Source organism: Portunus trituberculatus, chromosome 38, assembly GCF_017591435.1.
Source record: "Portunus trituberculatus isolate SZX2019 chromosome 38, ASM1759143v1, whole genome shotgun sequence".
Taxonomy (NCBI): Eukaryota; Metazoa; Arthropoda; class Malacostraca; order Decapoda; family Portunidae; genus Portunus; species Portunus trituberculatus.
In genome coordinates, this window is record NC_059292.1 from 23,151,112 (window position 1) to 23,163,011 (window position 11,900).

Consider the following 11,900-nt stretch of genomic DNA (forward strand, 5'->3'; position numbering starts at 1 on the left):
CCCTTGTAATGTTGCCGTTCTTTACAATGCTTTTTGGTGTAGTGGTGGGTATATTTGGGGTATTTTAAGTGTGTTTGGCAGTGTTTTAGGTATTATAGGTATGTTTTCAGTGTGCGTTGGATGTATTGAGGCATATTTGACGTATCTTGAGTGTGGTGTGGAAGTGTGTTTGAGTATTGGCGTGTGTTTTGAGTGTGTTTGGGGGCATTTTGATGGTTTTGAGTGTGGGTGTGTGTGGGAGTGATTTGGGTGTATATTGGCTGTTTGTAGTGAGTTGTGTGCGTGTTTGGCAGCCTTTTAAGGTGGTGTATGGTGTCTCAAGTGTGTTTTAGGACGATTTGAAGTTGTTTTGGTGTATGGCGCATGTGTTGGGTATGTGTAGAGGCTGTTTTTTGTGTGCATTGCGTGTTTCAAATGAGTTTTGGCTGTTTATTGGTGTTTGAAAATGTTGTATGGTGTTTAGAGTGTGTCTGGGTTAGTTTTGAGTGTTTTAAGTGTTTTGGGCGTGTGTTGGTGGTGTTTTGGTGTATTCTGGGTGTTTGTAGTGAGTTTTGGCTGTGTTTATTGGTGTTTTAAAGTGTTGCATGGTGTTTTGAGTATGTTTTGGGTTAGTTTTGAGTGTTTTAAGTGGTTTGGGTGTGTGTAGAGGTTGTTTGGTGTATTCTGGATGTTTGTAGTAAGTTTTGGGTGTGTTTATTGGTGTTTGAAAGTGTTGCATGGTGTTTTGAGTGTGTCTGGATTAGTTTTGAGTGGTTTGGGTGTGTGTAGAGGTTGTTTTGGTGTATTCTGGGTGTTTGTAGTGAGTTTTGGTTGTGTTTATTGGTATTTTGAATGTGTTGCATGGTGTTTTGAGTGTTTTAAGTGGTTTGGGTGTGTATAGAGGTTGTTTGGTGCATTGTGGGTGTTTGTAGTGAGTTTTGGGTGTGTTTATTGGCGTTTTAATTTGTTGCATGGTGTTTTGAGTGTGTTTGTGTTTGTTTTGAGTGTTTGGGCTTGTGTTGGTGGTGTTTTGGTGTATTCTGGGTTTTGTAGTGAGTTTTGGTTGTGTTTCTTGGTGTTTGAAAGTGTTGCATGGTGTTTGAGTGTGTTTGTGTTAGTTTGAGTGTTTTAACTGTTTTGGGTGTGTTTTGAGCGTGTGTTGGGTATGTAGAGGTTATTCTGGTGTGTAATAGTGTTTTAAAGATTTTGGGTGTGTTTATTGGTGTTTCAAAGTGTTACATGATGTTTTGAATGTGTTTGTGCAAGTTTTGAGTGTTTTATGTGGTTTGAGTGTAAGAGGATGTCAAAAATACATTCAAAATAAGAAAAGACAAAAATATAATAAGAAAACAACGGAAAATATAAAAGCTTAAAAATTTATAGAAAAAATAAGACACAGGAAAAAATAAAGAAAATAAGGTAAAAATAATAATGTAAATGAATACCTGTTGAAAAGGCGGAATTGTTGATGCCCCACCACAACAACTAATAGCTACCGGGATACGTGTCTTATTTAATTATTTCCGAGACCCCTGGCGGTCATGGGGGGTGGTGAGCAGTGCCTGGTGAGCCCTGTGGCATTGGTGCATGTGTGTGTGGAGTGCCATTGTGTAGTTATAAGTATTCATATGATTTTTGAGAGGGTAAGTGTGTGTGTGTGTGTGTGGGTGATGTATTTATTTTAATATTTAATTCATTCTATCGGCTCTATAAAGGGACTGGCACCGGATTAGGGCTAGTTTTTATTATTTTTATGTTGAAGAGGTAAACGTGTGTGTGTGTGTGTGAGAGAGAGAGAGAGTGTCTAGTATTTATTTAATCTATTTGACTCATTCTCTCGGCTCTGTAAGGGGACTGGCACCGGAGTAGGGCTAGTTTTTATTATTTTTGTCATTTTTATGTTCCTTCTTAGCCAAGAATCTTAAAGATGCAAAAAATAAATCAATAAAAACGGTTTCTCCAGTCCTCTCATGCTAAAATGACCCTAATCTAATTTTTAATCCTCGGGGGTTGTGTGGGTGGCCTGGGGTGATGGGGGCTGGCGTGGGTCACAAGAGGGGGCTTTTCTCCCTTATGCAGTCTTCTCATATGCTAAAATGACCCTAATCTACTTTTTAATCCCCTGGGGTTGTGTGGCTGGCCTGGGGGGTGACGATGGGCTTGCGGGGGTGACAGGAGGGGGGCTATTCTCCCCTTTACCTCTCAGTTATTCTTTTCCAGTCCTTTCTTATGCTAAAAAAGACCTTAACCAAATTTTTTATCCCCAGGGGTCATGTTGCTTGTGTGGCCGGTGTGAATGTGACCGGGGGCTTGGTAGGGATGACTGGGGGCTTGGCAGGGGTGATGGGGGGCTTGGCAAGGGTGGCAGGGGGGGGCGAGGTTCAGCCAATACCCCCCGGCGTACATGCCCTCTAAACTGCAGGAGAAGGAGGACAGCGGGAAGATGAAGGAATTTGAGTAGCGGGCGGTCCGAGCGGCCCACAGCACCCACACCACCTCCGTACTCCACCACCCGCTTGTCAGGTGTGTGTGTGTGTGTGTGTGTGTGTCTGTCTCTGTGTGTGTGTGTGTGTGTGTGTGTGTGTGTGTGTGTGTGTGTGTGTGTGTGTGTGTGTTTGTCTCTCTCTCTCTCTCTCTCTCTCTCTCTCTCTCTCTCTCTCTCTCTCTCTCTCTCTCTCTCTCTCTCTCTCTCTCTCTCTCTCTCTCTCTCTCTCTCTCTCTCTCTCTCTCTCTCTCTCTCTCTCTCTCTCTCTCGTGTATTCACCTAGTTTCTCCAAACATCTTATAAATATGAGCCTCAAACTGCCCATGGGCTTGTATCATCACTCCCAAATCCTTTTCCTTTTCAACCTTTTTCAACACTATTTCTTCACCCATCTTATATGACCCTCTTGGCCGTCTTCCACTCTTCCCCATCTCCATCACATGACTTTTGTTCAGATTAAACTGTGTGTGTGTGTGTGTGTGTGTGTGAGAGAGAGAGAGAGAGAGAGAGAGAGAGAGAGAGAGAGAGAGAGTGGAACTTTGTGTGTGTGTGTGTGTGTGTGTGTGTGTGTGAGACTGGAAGAGGAGGAGGAGGAGGAGGAGGAGGAGGAGGTGGTGGTGGAAGAAGAAGAAGAAGAAGAAGAAGAAGAGGAGGAGGAAGAAATAGAGAGAAAGAAAGAAAGAGAGAACAATTGTGTGTGTGTGTGTGTGTGTGTGTGTGTGTGTGTGTGTGTATTCACCTAGTTGTAATTTTACAGGGCCTGGGTATCATACTCGTGTGGCCCCGTCTCCATATCTACACACATCCAACTTTCCTTTAAAACTATGCACACTCCTCGCTGACACCACCTCCTCACTCAAACCATTCCACACCTCCACACATCTTTGTGGGAAACTATATTTCTTCACATCCTTCAAGCATATTTCCTTGGCTATCTTTTTACTATGCGATCTTGTAGTTCTATTTAAGTTTTCCTCTCTCAACATCATTTGCTCATTATCCACTTCATCCAGTCCGTTCAACAGTTTATAAACCTGTATTAAATCTCCTCTTTCTCTTCTTTGTTCCAAGGTAGGCAAATTCATTTCTTTTAATCTCTCTTCATAGGTCATTTCTGCCAATTCCGGAACCATTTTTGTTGCCATTCTCTGCAATCTCTCCAACTTCCTTATATGCTTCTTTTTATAAGGGGACCAAACCACTCCAGCATATTCCAATCTTGGTCTAATTACCGTACTAATTAATTTCTTCATCATATCTTTATCCATATAATGGAAGGCTAATTTTTTTATCAAATTATACGTTTCTCCAAACATCTTATCAATATGAGCGTTAAACTGCCCATGGTCTTGTATTATCACTCCCAAATCCTTTTCCTTTTCTACCTTTTTCAACACTACTTCTTCACCCATATTATATGACCCTCTTGGCCGTCTTCCACTCTTCCCCATCTCCATCACATGACTTTTGTTCAGATTAAACTGGGTGTGTGTGTGTGTGTGTGTGAGAGAGAGAGAGAGAGAGAGAGAGAGAGAGAGAGAGAGAGAGAGAGAGAGAGATTCTGAAACTTTGTGTGTGTGTGTGTGTGTGTGTGTGTGTGTGTGTGTGTGTGAGACTGGAAGAGGAGAAGGAGGAGGAGGAGGAGGAGGTGGTGGAAGAAGAAGAGGAAGAAAATATATATATATATATATATATATATATATAGAGAGAGAGAGAGAGAGAGAGAGAGAGAGAGAGAGAGAGAGCAATTGTGTGTGTGTGTGTGTGTGTGTGTGTGTGTGTGTGTGTGTGTATTCACCTAGTTGTATTCACCTAGTTGTAATTTTACAGGGCCTGGGTATCATACTCGTGTGGCCCCGTCTCCATATCTACACACATCCAACTTTCCTTTAAAACTATGCACACTCCTCGCTTACACCACATCCTCACTCAAACCATTCCACACCTCCACACATCTTTGTGGGAAACTATATTTCTTCACATCCTTCAAGCATATTCCCTTGGCTATCTTTTTACTATGCGATCTTGTAGTTCTATTTAAGTTTTCCTCTCTCAACATCATTTGCTCATTATCCACTTCATCCAGTCCGTTCAACAGTTTATAAAGCTGTATTAAATCTCCTCTTTCTCTTCTTTGTTCCAAGGTAAGCAAATTCATTTCTTTTAATCTCTCTTCTTAGGTCATTTCTGCCAATTCCGGAACCATTTTTGTTACCATTCTCTGCAATCTCTCCAACTTCCTTATATGCTTCTTTTTATAAGGGGACCGAACCACTCCAGCATATTCCAATCTTGGTCTAATTACCGTACTAATTAATTTCTTCATCATATCTTTATCCATATAATGGAAGGCTAATCCAATATTTTTTTATCAAATTATACGTTTCTCCGAACATCTTATAAATATGAGCCTCAAACTGCCCATGGTCTTGTATTATCACTCCCATATCCTTTTCCTTTTCCACCTTTTTCAACACTACTTCTTCACCCATCTTATATGACCCTCTTGGCCGTCTTCCACTCTTCCCCATCTCCATCACATGACTTTTGCTCAGATTGAATTCCATTTGCCACCTCTTGCTCCACTCCCAAATCTTATCCAGGTCTCCCTGTAAAATTTCACAATCTTCACTCTTCACACACCTACACAATTTGAAGAAGGAGTGGACTCGTAAAGCAAGAACGTTAGATGATACTGAGAAATTTGAAGAGTTGGTTAAATTTTTGGTAGAAGAAAGAAAGGTAATAGAATATATGGAAGATGACATAAGGACATTAAAGACTGATATGAAGGCATTAGTGAATGCAGCATCTACTCGGGAGAATGTAGACGAGATGTCTAGTTTGTCGATGGCTATTAGTAAGTTGGCCCAGAGTCAAGAAAATTGCCAGAAACAATTGTTAGACTGTTTCAACAACATGGCACACACAATGATGAGTATCACAAATAATAATCAAGCTCGAGGGAAGCCTTATGGAACGGGTCCGGGTTGTAAAGTACATGCAAGAGGGTGTTGGTATCACAATAATCCATCACACGATATAAGTCAATGTGAAGCCTTCAGCAAATTAGATGATGCATCAAAGATGGAAAGTTTGAAGAGAGCAGGGGCTTGTTTTGTATGTTTGGAGCCTTTTCACATGAGCAGAGATTGCAGCAAGAAGATATATTGCATAAGATTAATAACACAGATACATGTGGGAAACTGCATCATCCAATATTACATTCATGTTTCTTGAAAGAGTTTCCAATGATCAAGGCAGCAAACAATCTTCTAGATAGAGAAGGTGTACTTTTGACTGTAGGGAAAGTAAGAAGTGGATCACACACCTTATCAACATTTTTTGATTGTGGAAGCAACCTGACAATGATAACCTATAAAGCAGCGAGAAAGTTGGGATTAAAAGGAAAGGAAATCAGCATGTCACTCACGAAGGTTGGAAATCAAACAGAAAGGATAGATTCCTGGGTGTATACAGTTCCATTAGTTGATTCTGAAGGCACACAGTGCACTGTTGAAGCCGTGGGATTTGAGAAAATAACTTCAGATATTGGTGAGGTAAACCTAACCGATATTGCATTCAAGCTAGGAGTAGATCCACAAGAAATTGACAGACCTAAGGGAGAGGTTGATATACTGATTGGCACAGATTATTGTACTCTTCTTCCCACAGTTGCAAAAACGGTAGGAAATCTTCAGCTGATGAAAGGCCGATTTGGATTCTGCGTAAGGGGAGATCAGGGGTTTATTGATGATGGTGGAAAGGGCTTAAATGTTTTTGTGCATCACGTGCAAGGGACCAGGATAGATGACTTCATAATTAAGCCTAGAGTAGAAATGCAAAAGGCCATTGAACAGTTTTTATGACTGAGGATTTGGGAGTGTCATGTTCACCTAAATGTGGGAGTTGCTGCTGTGGGAGATGCTCATTGAAAGGCCATTTGACAATCAAGGAAGAAAGGGAAGTCAATTTAATAGAGAATGGCTTAACATATGACAGGGAACGTAAAAGGTGGATTGCTGAGTATCCATGGATAAGGGATCCGAATGATTTACAGAATAATTACTCAATGGCATATGCACGGTTGAAATCAACAGAGAGGAGGTTAAACAAAAGGGAATGTTCTTACGCACAAAAATATTGTGAACAAATTCAGGATATGATAAACAGGGGTGTTGCCCGTAAACTAACAAAGGAAGAAATGCTAAACTATGAGGGACCAGTATTGTACTTACCTCACCATGAAGTCCACAAACCTGAGTCTAGATCCACCCCTCTTCGTATCGTATTCAATTCGTCTGCATCCTATATGGGGAGTTCTTTGAATGATTTTTTGGCCAAAGGGCCAGACTGTCTTAACAACATTTTGGGAGTCTTACTGAGGTTTCGGCAAGACTTTGTGGGTTTGATTGGTGACATCAAGAAGATGTACAATTCTGTGGATATTTCTCTTTTTGATCAAAACTGTCATAGATTCCTTTGGAGAGAGATGGATGCAGACCGCGTACCTGATCATTACGCTTTGACTACAGTTACCTTTGGGGATAGACCGGGTGGAGCAATTGCCATGATAGCTCTCAGGAAAACTTCAGAAATGTCCAATCAGTGCCCAAAAGCCAAGAAGTTGATAGAATGTAACTCTTATGTGGATGATTTACTGACCAGTGTTGTTGATCACAGTGAAGCCCATCGTCTGATGAAGGAAGTGGAGCATATGCTTAGCATGGGAGGGTTTGAAATCAAGGAATGGACAGTGTCAGGTGACAGAAATGTGTCATTGATGCACCCAAAATTGTAGACTCGAAAGAGGAGAAGGTTTTAGGTTTAAGTTGGGACCCTCAAGAGGACCTGTTCATGTTTAAAGTTCAACTGAACTTCTCAAGGAAAATGAAGAACTGTTTTCAAGGTCCTTATTTGACTGTTGGAGATATAGAAAAGGAATTGCCCGCAGTGCTATCGCGGAGGATGATTCTGAGGCAAGCAGCAAGTATATATGATCCGTTGGGAATGGTGACTCCTTTTACACTGAAAATGAAACTGCTCATGAGGGAGTTAGTGGTGGATATGAGTGCTGATGGCAAAAAACTTGGCTGGGATGAAGCCGTTGATGAAGAATTCTATCGGAAATGGAAATTGTTATTCAAGGAAATGTTTGAAATGGAACATATTTCTTTTAAAAGGTGTTTAAAGCCTAAGGATGCTGTGGGTGATCCTGATTTGGTAGTTTTCTCTGATGGAAGCATGAAGGCATTTGGGGCAGTGGCATATGTGAGATGGCATTTAATGGATGGATCTATTGAATGTACATTGGTTGCATCAAAGAGTAAATTAGCCCCTCTTCGGAAGGTTACTGTACCACGATTAGAGTTGTGTGGGGCATTGTTGTCCTGTAGATTAAGACAATTCATAGAAGAAGAGATGGAATGGTCATTTGATACTGTTGTTCATATAACTGATTCAGAGATAGTAAGAGGACAGATCCAAAAGGAATCTTTTAGATTTAACACCTATGTAGGAAATAGAATAGCAGAAATACAAGAGAAAAGTCAACCTAGTGAGTGGTATTGGGTCAGCACTGATAATAATGTTGCAGATTTGTGTACTCGTGGATGCAGACCCAGTCTCCTCCACGAGAACTCTACCTGGCAGCTAGGACCTGAATTTTAAGATTTCCCAAAGAGGATTGGCCCATCTGACAGTCAGCATTGTAGTGTTGAAATAACAGATGAACTTTATTATGTCAGAGAGGGAAGGAGTTTATGTACTACAGCTGAAGTGAATGTAGCTCCACATGCTATTGACATTGACAGGTTCAGTGATTATGATAAACTTATAAATGTAACTGCAAGAGTTTTGAATGTGTCACAATCAAGATCACTGTTTGAGTTATCCAGGGAGCCAAATGCACAAGAATTACTGAAGGCAGAAATGTTTTTGATCACACAGGTGCAAAGGAATATAGATGAAAATTGGCAAACAAGGTATCAAAGACTGGGTCCTAGTCAGAATGACAAAGGGGTAATAGTTGTTGGAGCAAGGATAAGCAAATGGCTTAAAACTAACTGGAATCAAGAAGAATATGTATTGCTATTGCCTGAACATCCATTCACTAAGTTATTGATATTACACTTGCATAATCAAGATCATTCAGGAATAGAAGCAACATTGTCTAAATTGCTGAGCAAGTACTGGGTTCCAGGAGCCAGGAAATTGATTAAGAATGTAAAGTCCCGGTGTGTCACATGCAGATGAATTCAAAAGGTGTGCGAAACACAATGTATGGGATCATTGCCAGAAGAAAGACTTAAACCTGCTCCTCCATTTTATAATACATCATTGGATTTGTTTGGACCCCTTTGGGTCAAAACCCCTGTTAAAAGGAGAACTGAACTAAAGATATATGGGGTAATTTTTACATGTATGGTGTGCAGGGCTGTATACTTGGATATTGCAGAAGGATATGACACAAGTAATTTTTTGAGGACATTTAGGAGATTTGTCAGTGTGAGAGGTTTTCCAAAAGTAGTGCATTCTGATCGAGGTACTCAGTTAGTCAAGGCAAACAAAGGATTGACTGGTGGTATTGTGGATTTGGATTTTGATGAACTTGTAAAATTTGGTGGAAAGGAAGGGATGACCTGGAAATTCACAAGAGGTGCAGATGCTCTCTGGCAAAATGGGTGCTCAGAAGCTCTTATAAAATCAGTTAAAAGAGCACTTGCTTATTCCATAGGTGATAGAGTTCTTCAGTTCGGGGAGTTGCAAACTGTTTTCTTTGAAGTGGCAAATTTGATTAATGAAAGACCAATAGGGGCAAAACCTGGTTGTGATATTAACCTAGGAACATATCTTTCTCCAAATGATTTATTGTTAGGGAGAACATGTAATAAAGCTCCACCAAGCATGTGTACCACTGACACCAGTCTTTTGAAGTGCTTCAAGTATGTGGATGAAGTAATTAATTGTTTTGGAAAAATGGACCCGGGACTTTTTTCCTACACTGATTGTTCGGTCCAAATGGCATGTAGAAAAAAGAAATGTTCAACCTGGTGACGTGGTATTGGTAAAAGACAGTAATACTGTGAGAGGAAAATGGAGATTAGCTCAGGTCATGACTGCAGTGCCAGGTTCTGACAACAAAGTACGCAATGTAACTCTGAGGTACAAGACAAACAAAGCAGGTTTTAAGTATGAAGGTCAACGGGATATGGTTATTGATAAGTCTGTGCACAATATTGTAGTTATTCTTCCTGTGGAAGAACAGTACTAGTGGTGGCGGGAGTGTTTCGCAAATGTTCGCAAAATGTAAATTTGAATAAAGATAACCTACTCGTATGTTGAGTAATATATTCTGTGTTTTGTAATATGTAATATAAATATATTGGTGGTATATTTCATATGGTAGAGTGTTGCGCTTGGCGTTTGTGTTTTGTTGTTGGCCGCTCTTAGCGGGGAGTCCAAGCCAGCTGATCACTCACTTGCACTGGGTCCTGTGGTGAGGTTGTTTCCTCCTCCTCCTTGGCCGGCTACGGGCTGTTTCGCCGGCAGGTTTTTCCTAGCATTTGTGCAAGGTGCGTACATTAGGGTGTTTCATGACAGAGGGTTGAAAAATAAAACTGTAAGGAAGTTTCATCCTCATTGCTTATCTTGTTCCACTGGCTCAGAAAACAAGTTTGAACAAGTTTCAGCCTGATTGGAAAATATTTAGGGGTCCCGAGAATTTACATTCCGTCAGCCTATCATGCGCTTACCGCTTAGTCTGGTTGTAGGCTTCACAGCGAGAGGTTAGTGTCTCTGTGTGTGTGTTTTCCATAATAATTGTTATATAAATTACACTGATGCATAAGTAATACCTATGCATCAGTGTGTGCTTGGGATTCAAAATTCCAGCTGGTACAGGAGCGGAGATAGCACGTGTATGCATTGAATGCATAAGGGAACACCACCTGTCAGATAGAATCAAGGGGTTATCATTTGACACTACATCATCGAACACTGGAATTCATGCAGGTGCCTGCACCAAGATTGAGGACGCTCTTGAGAAACAACTTCTATACCTAGCATGCAGGCATCACATTTATGAAATTGTTCTAGCCAAAGCCTTCCACCTCTCAATGGGCCCCACCACTGGGCCTAATATTGAAATCTTTAAAAGACTCAAGAATCAGTGGAATGAAATCGATAGGTCCCTGACAACTAGCTGCACTATTGCCGAACCTCTTCAGGGTCTCAGGGACAAAACTATTCTTATTGTGAGAAAATCTTTTGCTATCTGTCAGCAGCGGGATGACTATAAAGAGCTTCTTCAGCTGGTCCTTCTCTTTCTTGGGGAAGAGACTACTGTTAATGTGCCTCTCCGGAAGCCAGGAGCATATCACAATGCACGGTGGATGGCAAAGGCTATCTATGCATTGAAGCTATACCTTTTACAAGACCAATTCAAGATGACGGAGTTGGAACTTAAAGGTGTCACAGAAATCTGCCTTTTTGTTGCCCTGGCCTATGCAAAGGCTTGGTGTCGTGCACCAAGAGCAGAGCAGGCTCCAGCTGTTGATCTGGAGTTTTTGCAAGACATGGAAACATTACAAGAAGAAGGAGTGATCATCACTGTTGCCAAGGAAGCACAAGCAGCCATGAAGCGACATTTGTGGTACCTCTCAGAGGCACTGGTTGGCTTGGCATTCTTTGATAAAGAACTTAACCAAGAGGAAAAAAGAAGAATGCAAGATAACCTATTAAAGCCAGCACTGAAGAAAGTAGCAAAGTGTATTGAGGAAAAACATCCTTGGCTCATTTAAAGAAAAAACGTTATCTGATTTTGTAACCTCGAGGACGATGGATCTGTTTACCACTCTCAACATTGATGATGCCTTTACTCAAAATCCTCCTGCGTCTTGGGAAAGTGACTCAAAGTACCTTGAAGGTCAAGCCAAGGTCCATGACCTGGCTGTGGTTAATGATTTGGCTGAACGGGGGATAGCTCTTATCAAAAAGTTCAATTCCACATTAACAACAAAAGAAGAAGACAAACAGTTCTTATTGAAAGCAGTCTTTAAGCACAGAAAAGAATTTCCAAAGAAGCAAAAGGCAGAAATAATGAAGTAACTATATGAGACTGCTTTTTATAATTTTTGTACTTTATGTGTGCTCTCAGGCCAATTATTCTTTTGTTAGGGAAAATAAAGCAGCAATTATTTATAAAAAAAAGTTTTTTTCATGAAAACCTTAATTTCTCAGGACCCTTAAATTTTATCATAGGAGGGTAGATTTAGGAGAGGGATGATATTTTGGCAAGAGGAACTCAGGCATGTATGAGGAACAAATATCTGATATTGTCTGATTTTATGAAACACCCTAGCGTACATGCATGTAGGATTGGGTTAAGAGAATACATGTGATAGGCATTGAAGTGATTGATTATTGGCAATGGGAT

General features: G+C 40.8%; 1 protein-coding gene across 1 annotated transcript; it reads left to right on the forward strand.

Annotated features, from left to right (window-relative positions):
* Positions 1 to 1,520: 1,520 nt before the first annotated feature.
* On the forward strand, positions 1,521 to 8,626 carry LOC123514899. Its single transcript, XM_045273156.1, has 5 exons — positions 1,521 to 1,622; positions 2,247 to 2,379; positions 6,811 to 7,101; positions 7,266 to 8,026; positions 8,146 to 8,626. The coding sequence occupies exons 1-5, from the start codon at positions 1,521 to 1,523 to the stop codon at positions 8,161 to 8,163; spliced, it is 1,305 nt and encodes a 434-aa protein (XP_045129091.1). The 3' UTR covers positions 8,164 to 8,626.
* The last annotated feature ends 3,274 nt before the right edge of the window (positions 8,627 to 11,900 follow it).